The following is an 18821-nucleotide window of genomic DNA, read 5'->3' as shown; positions in this document are numbered from 1 at the left end:
TTCTGTTTCATTTGGAAATACTTCATCACACTGAAATAAATATACTGTACCTGCAGCATCAGCAAGTTCCAAGTGACACACGCTTTATTATAAAATACTTTAGCATTCTCTCTTTCACTCTTTTTATGAAAAAAACTAGTTGCATTGAAACATCACCATTAAACAAACCAAGCGTTGAGTAAAGCATGTTTATTACAGATCTATTACAATACAAAAAGTCACAATGTTTACTTTAATGATGATTGTGCTCGGGCTCTGCCGAGGTGAAGCTTTACTGTGTGCTTAATACAATGACGTGCTCTATAAAGATTATTGAACTGATGCTTATCGTAACTTTTATAGACGATTATGAACGATTCACTCTCTGTACTAGCATTTAAAGAAACAGTCAGCCATTGTAGATACGAACGTGGATGACATTCTTTGCTTTTTTATTTTTGGTATACACTAAGGAAGTCAAAACAAACTAATATACTTTATTAAAACAAAATATGATCTGTCTATCAAATTCTCACACCTAATTCCGCTGTGAGGAAACCTGTGCAAAGCAAAATCCTTCCGATGAGTGTTACTTGATAGTTTTTTGGCAACATTCAACATTTGGATGATAAACTACCTCTGGCTCAACTAAAAAGATACACAGAGTGACAGGCAGTATTAACCCACTCCTTCCAGCATTCGTCGTATGAGAGGTTTTTACACTTTCATCCACTGGGCTGAGTTTCCTCTGGAGCTGCATTTGTCTTTTGATCGTGAGCCTGGAGGAAGTAACAAACTCCAGGGATGTCAGTGGGGAAGTTGGGCGGAAGATCCTCTCTTGTCCGGGGGATGAGAGTAAACTCTGGACAATCTTTTAACAATCTGAAATAGAAGAGAAGTAACAAACTGTCCTAAAGCACACATGCAGATGCCCTGTAAAACTGCTAGCATTAAATCAGCAACACAAAAAAAAACACAAAAAAAATTTACTTGTTTTGACTCAGCAAGAAATGATTTAATGAGGACTTGTGTCATTCTTCCATAAACATAAAAAAGAACCATTTGGAGCAATGTTCCTGTTCTGTGTTTCTGTAAAAGAATTGTACTTGCTTCTACTGACACTCCATTGTACAATAACGAACTCACTGAATATGTTATTAATGTAAACACATCACATTAAAATAATTACTCAGATAATGGAATAAATATCCTACACAGAATACAATTTCTCCAATTAAAAAATCGAAACCAAAAACCAAACAGAAAAATTAGATTTACTTAAAATTGAATATTTTTGTTCCTATTATGCATATTATTTGAATAAAATGCATAATAATAAAGGTAAAACATTATTTAGTTACAATTCAATTTATTGTGTCCTTGTTACAGCATAACCCTTCAAAGTAACCACTGAGTAATATTAATTTACATGTACTCAGTAACTATAGGGTAAAAGTTAGGATGAGCAGGCCTGTAACCAGGGGGGGTTTCAAGTGGTTCAAAAAAACCACCCCTCACTGAAAAAGGCCCAGAATTCGTCCCATACATGAGCTCATTTGTCCTATTTTGACTGCTATGCCAAAATAAATTGTAAAGATAACTCATTGAAGATGGTTGTTAAATACATTTACATTATTACATTATTAATTTTTTATTAAATTTGTTTTTTATATTAGCGATATGTTTAAATTTTTTATTATTTAATTGGCCAAATTATGACAGGAAAGTTGAATGTGCTGACCAGTTTGTCATTTGCCTACTGCCTAATGTCAGTAAAATGCAGTATTTAAACCTCATAGTTAAATAGAAAATGAAGCGGATAACTGCAAAAAGGTCCACTTTTTGAGAAAAAAGTACCACCCCTTTCGCCAAGCTGGCTACGGGCCTGATAAGGGTTAGTTGATTGTACTTATGCATAATTAATATAGTAAGTATATTGACGTGTAACAAGACACCCCTAAAATAAAGTGTTACCTATTGTTTAAACAATTTTGCTGTAAATTCTAATTGCAAAATAAACAGGTATACAGGGCTGCAATTCCCAAAAGCATTTTAAGCCTAAGTGGATCTTAAAAATGATCATGCAACATATCCTAATTAAGGTCTGTTTCTCAAAAGTATAGTAACTTAAGTAGTACTTCAAAAATATTGTAGATCTACGTGTTCTGGAGTAATTGTTAAAGTTAAACTGTAAACTAATTAGTTGCTTTACTTTAAGAAGTGGGTAAAACTGTTGTCTTAAAGGAACAAGTTGAGAACCTAGTGAGTAAATATGTCGTAACTTAAATTGAATTACTTTTAATAATTAATTAATTAATTAATAATTTTAAGGCAATGGGTTTAAAATGAATTATGAATCATCTGTACTGTAAATGAATTCAAATAAAATTAACCATTCCAAAAAATGGATTTGCTCACTTCAAAAAAAAATGTGTTATGTGTTATTCACTTTTTACAGTAAAGTCAACTAATCACTTTAAAAGCAGTAGGTGTTTAAGTAAAGTATACTAATCATTGTTTTCACGTACTGTATGGGGAAAATCAGCAGATTACATTTGTAAGTGCAGTCCTACAGTATACAAAACTCTGAAATATGACCATGCATGTGGATATATAAAACTGTATGTGATATATTTGAACATGCAGGCTACATTTGTAATTCCAACAAATGAAACAATGCTTTAATGTAAATGGCAATTTTTGCAATATTTTGAGATATACTTTGCATATACAAATGTATATATTTAATACATGTAAAATCAAAACATTAACTATGCCATGTCATTTTAAACATTGGAATATATAACTTTATATTGTTTGTATGGTTTTCTCTTTTTTTATAATTAATGAATAGGATCGTAAAAATAAGCATGCAGAATATATAAATATACAGTTGAAGTCAGAATTATTAGCCCCGTTCGATTTTTTTCCTTCTTTTTAGAATATTTTCCAAATTATGTTTTACAGAGCAAGGAAATTTTCACAGTATGTCTAATAATATTTTTATTCGGCTAGAATAAAAGCAGTTTTGAATTTTTTAAACACCATTTTAGAGCCAAAATTATCAGCCCCTTTAAGCTATATTTTTTCTTGATAATCTACAGAACAATCCATTGTTATACAATAACTTGCCCAATTACCCTAAACTGCCTAGTTACCTTAATTAACCTTAAGCCTTTAAATGTCCCTTTGCGCTGTATAGAATTGTCTTGAAAAATATCTAGTAAAATATTATTTACTGTCATCATGGTAAAGATAAAATAAATTTGTTATTAGAAATAAGTTATGAAAACTATTATGTTTAGAAATGTGTTGAAAAAAATTGGGGACAAAATAAACAAGCGGTCTAATAATTTAGGGGGGCTAATAATTCTGACTTCAACTGTATATATAATACATCCAAATCTATTTAAATAAAAAAAATAATAAAAACAAATCATTTAATAAAATACTTAAAAGATAGGAAAATATGCAAAAAAATAAATTCATTTAAAAATCTGTCAATGACCCATCCATTTATTGGATATTGGATATGGATAACCTTTTGTTCTTTAACCTTTTTTTGTTTGTTTGTTCAACCAGTTTGTTTGCAGGTTGGTGCTTTTAGATTTGTCCCGACTTGTATAATTGCTAATTAACAAGAGAAGATGGTTAGAAGTTCAAAATTATTAATAATAATTATAATTAAGGATATATTTCATGAATTTGGAAATTGACAGTGACTCCTAAACATGTTCTTGCATAATATTGTTACATGCATCTTTGTGAAACACATGTGAAGTTGCAATGGAGCCAAAATGCTAAGCCAAGGACAGTTGTTTCTGTTTTGTACCTGTATGTCGTGGGACTGACGTTAATCTTTCTTGGCAGGCTACATGACTCAAACTTGTTGGCTAATGTGACATTATTGCCAAAAAGGCAGTAGCGGGGCATTTTAACACCAACCACACCAGCCAAAACTGAGCCAGAATGGATCCCAATACGCATCTGAAAATAAAACAAAGCAAAGACTTCCTTAAAGAACAGATTTGCTTTACATATTTCATTTGTTTCAATTTCCTCTTAAACAGGTGTAATATTGCTACTATCTTCAAGTCTTACCAAAATAAGCATCTATTAAAATATAATTATCCCATTTCTGTATATAAAACAGCGGTGTTCAGTTTCTGATTCTTACTTTGGTAAAAAAATATGCTAATTTCTATCTGTTATGAATACCTTGAACATGCCTAATTTTATACCTAAAATAAAATACATTTTGATGTGACCTTTCAAATATTATTCAAATATAATTGAGAATGTCTTATTTTACTAACCAACAGAATTGCTGAAACTTTTGGATTTTTGTGTTTAATAGCATTATATGTGCATTGTTTTGCATGATAAATAAGAGAAAGCATGTTAAACAATATTAAAAAAATCACTCGTATTGATGTTTTAACCACAGAAAGCCTAATGAAATACTTACCCTGATAACCTCACCCATGGGAGTCGTGACCTCATCAGACAACTCCATCATTTTTAGAGCCATAAGAGCAATTTGGACGGCATGGGTCGGACTCTCTTTGTGTAATCCTCCTGCTACACAGTATGCATCGCCGATGGTTTCCACCTTGAACACATAAATGAGGACATATGAAAGGTTATGAGAGCAGAGTGCTAAATATTTCATAACACATGTCTGGCTATATTCAAGCTTCATGGCTGCTGTGAATTTTTTTAGCCTCTCTGTGATATCCATGTGTTAAAACCAATTAACAAAACATTACATATATGCTAATTACAAAAATCAACAATTAATATATTATATTATATTATATTATATTATATTATATTATATTATATTATATTATATTATATTATATTATATTATATTATATTATATTATATTATATTATATTGACAGATTAGTTGAACTATTTATTATAATTCGGGCAAATCATAACAAATTTCATGGCAAATTTCTGATAACATGATCGGAAAAGATTTAGTGTGAAAACTAAGTATTTTGAAACCAGCTATAACTAACTAACTTTTTTTAATGGTACATCTTGACAGGCTGAGAGACATTAATTTCCTGTTATTGCACATCGAGTATGGAGATGTTGGAGGCACACTGCATGAACCAGCTGAGATATGTTGGGAGAAGACAAGAGGGGAATCTATTTTAGGATATAGCTGTCTGTAAGAATGTAAGCAAAGGCAGACACTAAGCTAAACTTTACCTCCACTGTCTTTTACAAGAAATTCATCTCTGCTGCATGTGTATGGGAAATTCGGCTACAGATTACATTATCCAACCTCGCAGCAGTCTATGGCCTCGCATGTCAGAAATTATTAAATTAATATTTGTTTGGTAAAAAGATTTTGGGTGAATTATCATCCTTAAATCCCAGGGGCCCGCAGATACAGTTAAAGGAATGTATTTTCCAGAAAAAAAACAACCTTTTTTTGCCAGCTTGAAGCTAAAAGACCTAAAAAGGAAGTTTCAATGAACTATATTGTAAACAATCCAAAGAGCAATCCAACACTTATCAAAAGTTAAATGTGACCCTGGACAACAAAACCAGTCTTATGTTGCATGTGTACCCAGCAGACACACAACATCATAAGACGTTTATATTAGGCTAGATTTAGGACGCCATGTCTAAGAAAAACATTATTTTGACGTCCAATAATGATGTGAAATGACGTTGATATTTGGTTGATTTTATGTTGTGTTGGAAAGTGACCAAAATCTAAGAAAAGGGAAGAAAAATTAGTTCATCAAGATGCTGAATTCCACCGGGTTAATGAGCACGTCAAAACAAGTTGCCATGCGTTTTACAAGCTACACCACTCACACTGCTGTGTTGCGCTCTTTAGTTATGTTGTCTCTGTCAATCAAACGGTGATTGGCGGGAATCACTTAATTAGCTTATTCCAATGAGGTGCGCTATTTGCATTTAGCCTAAATAGACACTCCAAAATCGGCATTTTCCCCCCCTCGCAGGGGCCCCAAGTACACACGGGCCCCTGGGCCTGTGGCCATAATGCCCATTGGTTAATCCGGCCATGGAGCCAAGGCTCGAACCAGCATCCTTCTTGCCGTGGGGCGAAACCACTACGCCGCCCAAACCAACGTCATAGTGATGTCAAATACTGAAATTTGTTCATCAGGTATGGCAACCAAAACCCAACGTCTGATAGATGTCAGAGCGGTAACGTCCACAACGTCAAGTTGTAAAATCATTAGAGGCTGATTATTGGTTGATTTTAGGTTGTGTTGGAAAGTATTCAAAATGCAATGTCTGTCTGATGTTGGACATTAACGTTGACCTGATACTGGGTTCTGACATCAACCTGATTTTTACTTCACAACGTCAATCTGACATCATGTTGACATCCTGTGCCTGCTGAGTATATTTTTGGTAATACACAGCAGCTTGCAGCTTGCTGGTAATACACAGCAAAGCTTTATTTACTTACATTTTTTGTTTTGTTTTCTAGTCCAGATGTCTAAACATTTTTTAATCATGAAGCGTTTTCTAGACAAGCAAAACATATTTTCTTGTTTTAAGAAATAATGTCAGTGAAGAGAGTTTTTCCTTCAAACAGGCAAAATAATCTGCCTATGTGGTAAGAAAAATAATCTTATCTCAAAAGGAAAAACAACATTATTTTGCTTGTTTTAAGGAAAATATTAATAATTTTGGTAAATTATTTCTTAAAACAAGACAATATTTTTGCTTGTTTAGAAATTGCTTCTTGATTTAAGATTGTTTAGATATTTAGATTAGAAACAAGGCAAAAAATCTATAAATATGTATTTAAGAAAAACATTTTATGTAGTGTAGCCAAAAATGCCAAAGTAAAAACAATATAGTTTTTCTTTTATGCCAAGAATCATTAAAATATTATGTAAATATAATGTTACATGAAGACATTTTGTAAATTTCCTACTGTAAATATATCAAACAAATTTTTGATAAGCATTACTTAAAATTTAATTTGGACAAATTTAAAGGCCATTTTCTTAATATTTACTTTTTTTATTTACTTTTTGTTTTTAAATAATTGTTTCTCTAACAGGCATTGTCCTATCAATAGAAAGACCTTTCATAAATTTTAATAAAAAAAGAGATTTATGACTGGTTCAGGGTCACAAACGGAAGTGAACTGCTCTACTGTACATTGTTTGATTTGCTACAGTATCACCCACCTTATACACATCCAGCTCACCGCAGTGGTGATCAAACCTGGTGTAGAGCTCACTGAGCATATTTACCACCTGCATGGGTGTACATCGTGAGCAGATGGCAGTGAAGCCCACTATATCTGAGAACAGCACGGTGACGTGATCAAACTTTTTCGCCTGCACAGGAAGTCCCTGCCACAAGCGCTGAGCAACGTTTCCTGGGAAGATTGTGAAGAGCAGCTCTACTGTTCGCCTCTTTTCTTCCTCCAGGGCCTGGTGTGCCTGTTCCAGTGCAGCTTTGGCTTTGCCCAGACGCTTTTTCAGTCCGTCCTGGGCCTTGGTTTGCTCCCCAACCAGAACAACATCCCGTAGTGCATTGTGGATGGGAATATCCGAGAGGTAAAGGCCCCGGCCTGTCAGCTCCTCCAGCTTATCCACACATGGAGAGCCGAGGAAGAGGAGAGCACTCATTTCTGACATGAAGATCATTTGGCCCTTTAGGTCCATATGCTACAAAGAGATAGTAAGGAAGGTTTTACTTTTTTTTTTAAAGTATACAATTATACACATATAATAATTTATCAAATTGTAAAATATATGTTGTTTAAAGGGAAAGCTCACCAAATACTAAACATACACTCACAATTTACTCAACATCAAGTGGTTTCAAATCCTTTTCTTTTTTTCTTTTGAGCATAAAAGAAGATATTTTGAATAATCTTGGAAACCGGTAGCCATTTAATCTACAGTAAAGTATTTAATGGAAATTAATGGTTTCCAGTTTCTAACATTCTTCAAAATATTTGCTTTCGAGTTCAACAGAAGACAAAAACTCAAACAGCTTTAGAACAAGTGGAGGGAGAGTAAATGATGATCAGTTTGTATTATTGGATGAGCAATTTAACCCTTTTATATATAACCCATTAAGAAGTTAATTATGAAATTTAGTAACCCATATTATTGGTGCCATTGTGGCCTACAAAAGGAACTGCATCCAGCCAATTTAAAGCTTGTGCGGATAAAATGTACAAGAGATTGAATGTGATTAAGTGCCCTGCTCAGAGCAAATTTTTTTTTACCTTTTTTGCTTGAACATAAAAAGAAACTGAAATACTATTGCAGCAATGAAGGCAAACAACCAGATGCCATCCACAGCTGAGAGTGAAGCTTAGATACAGTATGTAAATATGCGCCTCGCTCTTTCCTCTCAGTAACAAAACAAACACACAAGAAAATTCACCGCCATCATGTTGACAGAAGAAGTCATTTAAATTAGAATGTTACAGTATGTTGATTATAAAGTTCTTATGAGACTATATACTAGATCTAGCTTTGTACTGTAAAGGTAATGCCAGGCAATGTTAGGCAATATTGTCGTCAATGAGTAACCCGATAAGACACAGGGCAACTGGATACAGATTCAATTTTGCTACCCATTCTTAATTGGAATGTAGCAGAGCAACATCGCTTAACAATACACCCTTGTATCATTACCATGAAGTGCTTTCAAATACGCATTTTTATTCTATGTTTGACGTAATCTCAACTGAAACATTAGAGGGTGAGACACAGAGTAGCTCCTCCCCTTTAAAAAAACAGCCAATAGTGATTTGTTTAATCACAGCTCTGCCAGTGAATGTCAGATACTAGAAAGCGTTTACACTATAAACTTCTTTTGAATAACACTATTTTTTATTTATTCTGCTAATGTAAATATGATTTCAATTTATCTATAAAAGATACATTTCTGTTTTTCTCTAATAATGATCATCCCATTGATCTTACAGCTACATTTTTTGTAAAACCTAGATTTAATACTTTTCTTGCTGAATTTTTGTTCAATATTGAATCTCTTGAGCTTATTAATAATAATAAGAATATTAACGCAATGAAAAGTGCATATGTTTGCAAACCCACCCAAAGTTACAAACAATGGTGCCGATGAGAACGATCATGTGGTGAATGTTGATCCGCCAGCCGAGATCAAACGAGTGTTTTTGGAGAGAGTGCTGAAAGACTCGGTGGATCAGCTATTTTTAATGGCCTGAATCTCGATACGTTGCATTCACTGCATGTTCAGTGCAAATGGCTGCTAAATGTAAAATCTCTTTTGCTCATTCGCAGAAAGACGATGAAGGCTCTTGTGTTGAGCCCAATAAGCCTTACATCCAAAATTAGAGCAAGGGTGTTTCTTTGGTGACATCACTTTGACTCACACTCGGAAAATGGCAGACGTGAAACAACAAACTAAAGATATGGTAACGTGCGCCTTTCAAATAATATTGGTGGGTGGGGGACCGCACTCCTAATTTAACTTGCGGTCAGTCTCATAAGCGCTCCAATTGGTCCACCATTTATATGCTGTTAAATTAAAAAAAAAAAAGAACTGGGTGTGTTTATATCATCCCAATATGATGGTCTATACACTATACTTACACACAAGTCTTTCCAAACAGCTTGAAAAGTAGATTTTTCACCATAGGTGCCCTTTAAAGCTTATGATAATATTTTTTATTAATAATTGAGCCTTTGTAACATTTTTTTTCTTTTTTCTTCTCTTTCCTATTTTTTTGTTATTCTATTTACTCTTCAATGCAGCAATGTTATTTTACCTGTATTCAAACATTTTTTTTTTAAATTATATTTAAATTTAAAGGGCACCTATGGTGAAAAATCTACCTTTCAAACAGTTGTGTGTAACATGTGTGTAAGTTTAGTGTATAGACCATCATATTGGGGTGAAATAGACACATCCCGCCTTTTTTAAAAAATTGAACAACATAAAAACGGTCGACTAATTGGAGCGGTTTTTAGAACGACCGCAACTTGACGTAGGAGTGCGGTTCCCCCGTCCACCAATATTGATTGACAGGCACGCGTTACCATATCCTCAGTTTGTTGTTTCACTAAACAACATGTCACTAAAGGAACACCCTTGCTCTATTTTTAGATGCAAGGCTCATTGGGCTCAACACAAGATCAACATTAACCACATGAATGCTGTAATCGGAATTATTGTTTGTAACTTAGTTTGTTTGTAGGTAGGTTTGCAAACTAGTGTACTTTTCATTGCGTCTACCTTAAACTTCAGCCGTTTGCATTTCTTGCGGTCACAGAAACTCTCTGTGAGTGTGATCTTAAATAGGTGCAGCTGGAAAGTGCGAGCGCGGTGCCTCACGTGAGTGTCTCTCCATTGGAAATAAAATAACAAACTTGCCAGCAGGTCGCACACCAGAAGCACCGCTCAGCGACGTGCAGCATCCTGCCACACAGCACCACGCATTTTAGAATTCCAAACATAGGTTTCTATCAGGGTACACACAATGACGCTTCAGGTCGGTGGCTGTCTGCAGCGCCCAGCCACGATTCGGGACACTTCATATTTCTGCCTCGCCACAGAGCTCCATCTGAATAGTTTTTAAATAATATACAAATATGTGTGTCTGGTGTTCTGTGTCGCGGCTCTAATCGGGTCATCCGGTGCCTCAGTCAAAGTTAATTCAGTGTGCGTGGTTATTAGTCTCAGTGTACAAGCTCGTAAGTTTAAACTAGCACACAGTTGACTGTAAAACTATACAAAGACACAAATGATTGTGTACTCTCTGCTTGGTCTGTGTCAGAGTAGTACATGTACGGCTGAATGCTGATCCTCTCACTCATGTTGCTTCTCTCTGTCTGCCTGTCTGTTGCCAAACACAGAGCAGGGGGGCTCTTGGCTCCGCCCCCTTGTTACGTTGGGCGGTAAGTTGAAACTAATTTTCATGTGAAGCAACACACCCCTAAAACAGCGGCCTGTTTACACGCCCCCAAAATAACACTTTTTAACACATTATAATAAAAAAATCTGAATTGTGTTTTGAACTGAACCTGAACTGGCACACTCAGAAGAACCATAATATTATTATTAAATCGTAAAAAATCGGCAAACTATTTGCCATTTAAAAATGAAAGAAAAAAAACAAACTAGAAAGCATTTAATTGGTCAAGATTTGATGAGAAACGGTAATGTGAGATGACATAAAAAAAAATTGTTGATCCACTGTTTATATTAGGTTTATATATTCTAAATGCAAATTTTGTCACAGACATCCTGATATTAACATGTAATTTCACTGGACATTTAAGGCTATATTTTTAAACGAATTATTGTTTTTTTTTTTATGACACATTAACTGTTTTTTTTTTTATGACACATTAACATTACAGTACAGAATAGTTCTTCCAGCATTATCTTCAACATTGCTTAAGTGTTAATTTAATTTGTCCTAGACAAGCTCAACAGGAGCAATTTAAATATATATATTTTTTTTATTTCTTCTGCAAAACATTACAAGTCTATAACATAAAACACAAGCTTTTGTAAAGAAAATCTATTTTTAGTAGCATTTTTTTCAATTTGATAACACATCTACAACTATAAATTGATTATTATTTAATAGTTCTTACATATTACCCCTTTAATGATATTCACTTTAAAATAATAAATTAAATCTATGTTGCTTTATAGATACATGTTCAGAGTTTTTAGATAATTTTGTTTAATTATAAATATATATGGCAGCACAGTGGCGCAGTGGGAAGCACAATCGCCTCACAGCAAGAAAGCTGCTGGTTTGAGCCCCGGCTGGGTCAGTTGACATTTCTGTGTGAAGTTTGCATGTTCTCCCTATGTTCGTGTGGGTTTTCTCCGGGTGCTCCGGTTTCCCCACAGTCCAAAATACGCTATAGGTGAATAGGGTAAGCTAAATTGGCTATAGTAAGAGTGTGTGAATGCAAGAGTATATGGTTGTTTCCCGGTGTTGAGTTGCGGCTGGAAGGGCATCTGTGGCATAAAACATATGCTGGATAAGTTGGCGGTTCATTCCGATGTGGTTAATAAAGGGATTAAGCCGAAAAAAAAAATTAATAAATGAAGATTTATATATTCTATATGTATTTAGTACCTAACATGTGAATAAAGGACTTAAAGGATAACAATAAATACCAATAAAACATTTCCACCGGCTGTTTCATCAACGATTCTGCAGTCAACTAATTATTTCTTTCTGTCACTTCATTCTTTCAGTTTTTGGGGGTATGGAATATGTCTGTAGCCTCCTCCTACCCAGTTCCACCTGTCTAGATCTGCCACAAGAGTTTTTTTTTTTATCTTGTCACAGCACCTTTTAATCTCATATATTCTTGGGGTTCAGCAGAGTAAATCTTCACAGTCACAGCAGCAGCAGCATAGCAGATCTACTCTGCCAAAAAAAACCTATTTACATATATATTGTTTATTAATAAAATGTCTGTTTCAAAACCTTTCAAGAGTTGACATGACTTTATGGATATTTAGTAAGTATAAAAATATAAATCTGACTGTCTAAGTGGAGTAGCGTGATGTGAGAGGGATTTTGGTGTTGGTGCTGTTTATATCTTCCTTTTTTTCTATTTAGGGGTAAATCTTAAATTAATTAATTTTGTTTATTAAGTCTAAACTTTAAGTATGCCATTTAAATACAAAAAGTTTTACATTCTAGAAAAATGGTGTGTTATTTTAACTTAAATTTGTGTCAGATATGTCCTGGGTTAATTGTTTTTTAGTATGAAACTTTCTAATAACATATTGATACGAAATAACATAATAATGAAAATAATGAATAAACAGTACAATATTTTTTTTCTCCTGGAGAAAGTCTTATTAGTTTTATTTTGGCTTGAATAAAAGCAGTTTTAAATTTTTTAGAGAGCATTTTAAGGTCAAAATTATTAGCCCCTTTAAGCTATTTTTTCCGATAGTCTACAGAACAAACCATCATTATACAATAACTTGCCAAATTACACTAACCTGCCTAGTTAACCTAAATAACCTAGTTAACCCTTTAAATGTCACTTTAAGCTGTTGAGAAGTGTCTTGAAAAATATCTAGAAAAATATTAAGTACTATCATCATGGCACAGATAAAATAAATCAACTTTTAGAGATGAGTTACTAAAACTATTATGTTTAGAAATGTGTTGAAAAATTCTTATCTCCATTAAACAGAAATTGGGGAAAAAATAAACAGGGGGGCTAATAATTCTGACTTAAACTGTATATATAATGTATCCTTCTCAAAGGAATCTAGACAGGGTTGCTGTGCTATTTCTATCGTATGAGCATAAGGGTAGATTTTCATTAATAGAATCTTTGAAGGGCCTTCCATGTCTTGACATTTGGAGCCATGTTCATGCTTTATTGCATTGCCCTTATTACAACAGTGATCTGCAACCTGAGAAACTGAGATTTTCCATTAAAAAATTCTCCCTCAGCTATCTCATAAAAACTCATCTCGGATCAGCACGAATAGCAGGGAAACCCCTACTAATTACTTTGCACTGATTAGCAGAATCATGTTGCGCTTTTTAATTGTCTATCAACATGAAACCAGAGCTAATCTTTCATTTCTTTTTCTCTTTGATGTCGGTGTGATAAAATGACACAGACCTTCAGAAGCTCACCTTTTGAATGCAAACACAGCACCTGAAAGCATTCAAAGCTGCTAACTTGGATGTTTTTCCTCATTCTGGTTGGCTTGTCTTAGCTAAGCAATAAGCTTGATGTTTGAAAAATTCCCAGGTAAGCAGTTTCACATGTAACTAGGTGGCCCGTTGTTAGCATCAGCAGTTTGATACATAAGATTCAAAGGCACTTGCATTTTTTTGCAGAGGCAGAAACTCTAAATCAACAACAAAACAATTACCTTTCCCGGGCTGTCAGCAGAGCTTGCTCCATGCTGCTTCACCCTTAGCAAGAATTGAGTGTTTAGCATGGTCAAAATATCCTGGAAGCTGGCTCGTATCTCTGGTGAAACAATGGCAAAGTGTTCATTGAAAGCAGGTCTTCTTTGCCCATCTCTGCATCTCCCTAGCCGTCTCCTCAAACCATCCCCGATCTGCAGCAGGCCCATTTCCTGATCCAGGAGAATGTGGAAGGGAAAAGTGGAGTAGAGCAGCGAGAGGGGAATGTCTCCAGAAGTGTGTGTCCTCATGGGGCTTGGTGTGAGGCTCCTGCCGTCTCTCACCACCACTGAGTACAGCAGATGGGGCTGATGATCAGCCTGTAGAGCGCCACTGTCTTTACCCCCAACATCCATCCTGACCTCCACCCGTGTGCAGTAGAGCAAACACGCTGCCGCCTGGATGATACCCGAGAAGAAGAGCTCAGTGCTGGGAAGGGGATTGAAGAAATAGACGGTCAAGAGCCCTGGATCTTTGTCCAAGCAGAGGATGGAGGCTTGGTGGATGTAACGCTGTATCTCAGGGGTGGGTGGTGTGCTTTGTTTCAGAAGAACGTTGAAACTGTTGAGAAAATCATGAAGAGCTCCCCCCACCACTCTGAGAATATGACCGTCCTCTTCATAACAGTCCCGAAACACCTCCAGACCCAGAGAAATCTTTAGTGCGTCCATGGGGATACCTGAGATTGAAAAGATTTCATGTGAAAAATACAATCAATTGAAAATTGATATATATAATTGTGTACAGTGCCTCTTCTAACCTGTTTTAAGGGAGTAGTTTTTCATGACATCAGATAATTGTTCAGCATTGTCAAGTGTGTGAGAGACATCAGAGCTGCATGCTACGGGGCTTTAGACACATGTATTAAAACAGTGTTAGGTAAATTAATATCAAGAATGCAACAGCATCAACGTTATAATGCTTTTTCAATTTTTGGTTAAATGAGTAGACTACATTTTAGCAATTATATATATATATATATATATATATATATATATATATATATATATATATATATATATATATATATAATGTAATATAATATAATATAATATAATAATATAATTTTTTTTTACTTTGACAATTGGCTATGTCATCTAATTGAAATCACTGTGTATAATATAAACAAAAATTAGGAAAATAGTAATGCAGTACAATCTTTGATTACAAAAACGAAAACAGAGTCTGTGTCTACATTTTGAAAATGATCGACACAAACAAAAACTGGAGTAAATAAAAAAAAAGCAATACAGAAATTCATGAAAAAAAAAATCATGACAGATGATAGATGACAGATCATAAAAGAACATCTTACCAACTCGTGTCTATTTGCTGTTTGATAACTCTGATCAACGCATTTCGTAATTTCTCGAACTAAAAGAAAAGGAAAAAACATTATTTGTAGCACAACGTGTGGGTATTTGACAGATAACAGACGTTTGTCAGCCTTTTTTATTTATAGGCTAATTGCATTATTACATTTAGGCTATAACATTTAGACTGGGCTCCACGCAGATAAAAAAAACACATTTTCCAAATGCAATGTATAAGAATCTGCTGCAGGTACACATCGGACAAACGATTTTACCTCTGGACACACCAGCTTTCGGACGCTTTCTCCCAGTGAATGCAGATTAACTTTGCTCCGGCTTATTTTGCGTCTGGGCAGAATGTTTGTGATATTGCCCTGCACCTCTCTGGATACTGGCACAACATTCACCGCATTGCTTCCCTCAAAGTCCGCTGGTTCCTCATTTCCCAAGACCATAGAAAAGGGGCATTCGCCCGCAATTTTAAGATCCTTCAGTTTAGCGCAAAACATTCTTTGCGTAATGGTCCTCTCCAAACACACAGCAGAAAAAATCTACATTGTGAAAATCCGACTGAGACCATTCCTACCCATCCGAGTCCAGGATAAAAGCATTCCTATTGAGCAGGTGATGGAAACAATATAAGCTGCGGAGAAATTATTTACCCGCGTGAACACGTCTTACCCAGGACTAAGCTATTTCAAACTTATCAGCAGCTATTCCGCCTGCATACAATTTTCATAGTAAATTACAGGGGCAAATGATAAACCATGGATCATTAAGTATGGCCAATCACAGGCACCAAAGGAACCTCCATCTAGCCAATGGATGCGCCAGAAACCAGAGCTCCTTAAAAATGCATTATGCTCGTCTGGAGATGCGTGATGTTCTCCTGGAGATGCTGTGAGCCATGCGCATCATCCAATGAATTGGCTAGTGATTTTAGAGGATTGCCGTTCTGTACCGTGTGTTTGCTCGATTCTTAGTTCATTATATGATCTAGGCGACGTCTAGTAAATATCTGTGTTACATATTATCTAATCCTAACCGCTGGATTATTTCGTAGCCTTCTTTTTACGTGTTTTCCAGATTAATACGACCCGCAGATGTAAACGTTCTCACTTGTATCCGTTCTGAATCAAACAGTTTGGACACATGCTGCGCTTTGGGCCACCCAAATGTCTTCCCAGTTTCTCGCAAACATAAATTGCCATGTTGCTCATTACGGTCGCAAATAGATGTTACATAAGGGTCTCGCAGCATTGCATTCTTTCATGGGTCCCTTTCCATAGCAGACAGCCAGGATTTGTCAAGCTAATGAGGAGCACCGAGTTCAGGAGATCACACTGATTCCAGCTGAATGAGCCTAATTATTTGGATAAACAACTTAAAAAATCTCCCTCTGACCATTAAGACCCTTACATTTTAATTGTAATAATTCACGCGGGTAGGTGTTTGTTTTTGCTCGGTGACATGTGGTCGAGGCAGAAATAATTTTGAAGTTTGCATTTGTGTCCTGCAGACACACGGAGATAGAGGTGACGAGATCTTGTGAAAAACAGATCAATAACATGTAAACAGATCAATGAAAACTTAAGATCACTCACCATTCAATTTTTACCTCACCGGGCTTTGATGAAACACAATAATCAATGATGCATTCTGAAATTATGTATTTAAATAATATAAAGGGACAGAGATAACAAAACAAAAAATGTCTGCTTTGCCTTACAAATTTATTTTCAAATGACTGTCATGTAATTCAAATTTAGTTGTTCATTGACAGAAACAAATACTAGAGAGCTGTGTGTTTAATTTAAAAAATCTTATTAAGACAAAGAATTGTACCTGTGCTGCCAAAAGCACCCCAAACAAAATAATTACAAAATAATCTGCAGGTCATTAATTTCACAGCTTTAACATTTGTCATATACAGTTCCCAAGATTGTGCCATTCAAATGAACATTCTCTTCTTTAGTTTTTTTTTTTTGTTGCTCTAATTCAGTGTAATTTTAGTAAAAGCATTTAAAAGTGACAAAAATCCTTTTTGACTTTCATGACATTACCAGATTTGGACAAGCAATTGATTTATCAAAAAAAGGAACAATTAAGAATACAGTTAAGGCAGGGGTGTCCAAACTTGGTCCTGGAGGGCTGGTGTCCTGGAAAGTTTAGCTCCAAGCCTAATCAAACACACCTGAACCAGCTAATCAAGCTCTTACTATTAGAAACTTGCTGGCAGATGTGTTGAAGTAAGTTGGAGCTATAAACTAGGATATTGGCCCTCCAGGACCAAGTTTGGACACCCCTAGTTTAAGGGAAAAAAATATTTGCACCAAAATTTTAATTCATTTTCAAATATTTCCTAAGCGATGACTTCACTGTGTTAGGGTTTGTCTTCTTTATTTTATTTTGGCTGGAATTTATTTTGGCTATTTTTTAAGGTCAATATTATCAACCATGTTCAGTTTTTTAACAATCCATGCCTAGTTAACTTGCCTTGCCTTGTTACAGCATCTTAACAAATATTATACTGTCATCAAGCCAGGAAAGAATAATATAGGTATTACAAAATAGTTATTAAATCGATCATGTTTAAAAATCAGTTGAAAAAAATCTCTCCTTTGCACTGCACTCGGGAAATAATTGAAAAATAAATTACATTTCAGAGGAGGGCAATTTATTTTGCCTTCAATGGTATATAAAAAAATACCATCATTAGTTCATGGCATGAACTCACTAATTAACAAATAAAAGGAATCTCATGGAGCGCATTGATCAGGCCTCTGATTTACATTAATGGATGCCTAACAGCTACAGATGTGTCAACACATAATTCTATGCCAATATTTTGCTGAGATGTTTTGATGTCTGCATATGCTTTAAGTTGTTTATTTATATAGTTGTTAACATGTCTGATACTGTATGTGAAACTGGCCTTGATCATATATATGTGATCATCATGTAAACAGTTACTCATCAGCAAAGTTTCCTTCTTATCGCCATCTTAAGCTGCCAACACAGATTCCAAGATTCACTTGAGAAAGAAGGAAAAAAGCGACAAGATGAGACAGTTGTTTTCTGTTTAGTTTACATCCCCGTTTGTCTTAGTGTCGCTTCTTGGTTGCGTGATGTCAAGCTCTGACTCTGTGCCCACGTATTTTAAAAGCCATACAGTGCCAGCTATAATCATCCCTGTCCTGTTTCTCTCTCTCTCTCTCTCTCGCTCTCTGACCATACATAAATGTGACATATACTCAGTCTCATGCTAAAATGGCACTCCATTAATAAATAATTGCTTTTAAAGGCATTAAAATTAAAAACAAAACAGTGATTTTTGTTACTCTGGCAATTCAAACTTTTGCCTACAGATTTGACTCAATGATACTACCAAGATTTAATGTGGTTTCTCTTCTCTCAGAAAGGTTTGTCATCTTAGACAAATGTGTTTTTCATCTTTCTTTTCAGTCTTGAAAATGATAGAGTGTGTTTAATTCAAATGGGCTCTGACATGTCAGTGCAAATATTGTACGACTGAATGTCACAAAATAAATGAACTTACCAATCTCCATGTCTGCTACAAGCATGACTCATTTA

At 35.0% G+C, this 18821-nt stretch overlaps 1 protein-coding gene across 2 annotated transcripts; it reads right to left on the bottom strand.

The window, feature by feature from the left end:
* Positions 1–174: 174 nt before the first annotated feature.
* Positions 175–15957, bottom strand: gucy1a1 (guanylate cyclase 1 soluble subunit alpha 1). Of its 2 annotated transcripts, NM_001309529.2 has the most exon segments (8): positions 175–861; positions 3812–3966; positions 4448–4591; positions 7181–7666; positions 13878–14593; positions 14675–14763; positions 15230–15288; positions 15503–15940. In NM_001309529.2, coding segments are annotated over 8 exon segments (2040 nt in total). In that variant the 5' UTR covers positions 15737–15940; the 3' UTR covers positions 175–704.
* Positions 15958–18821: the final 2864 nt, after the last annotated feature.

The sequence above is a fragment of the Danio rerio genome, chromosome 1, assembly GCF_052040795.2.
Source record: "Danio rerio strain M-AB ecotype USA chromosome 1, GRCz13ab, whole genome shotgun sequence".
Taxonomy (NCBI): Eukaryota; Metazoa; Chordata; class Actinopteri; order Cypriniformes; family Danionidae; genus Danio; species Danio rerio.
Note: the sequence above shows the minus strand (reverse complement) of the source record. Positions and strands in the feature narration are given on the sequence as shown.

What these genes read in the sequence shown, in the direction of transcription:
- gucy1a1 (XM_087235641.1), bottom strand. Translation starts at nt 14,585, where the DNA reads ATGGACGCACTAAAGATTTCTCTGGGTCTGGAGGTGTTTCGGGACTGT. An exon ending in CCATGGGTGAGGTTATCAGG is followed by an intron (nt 3,967 to 4,447) that starts GTAAGTATTTCA and finishes TTTTATTTTCAG; the next exon opens with ATGCGTATTGGGATCCATTC. An exon ending in GTCAGTCCCACGACATACAG is followed by an intron (nt 862 to 3,811) that starts GTACAAAACAGA and finishes CTTCTATTTCAG; the next exon opens with ATTGTTAAAAGATTGTCCAG.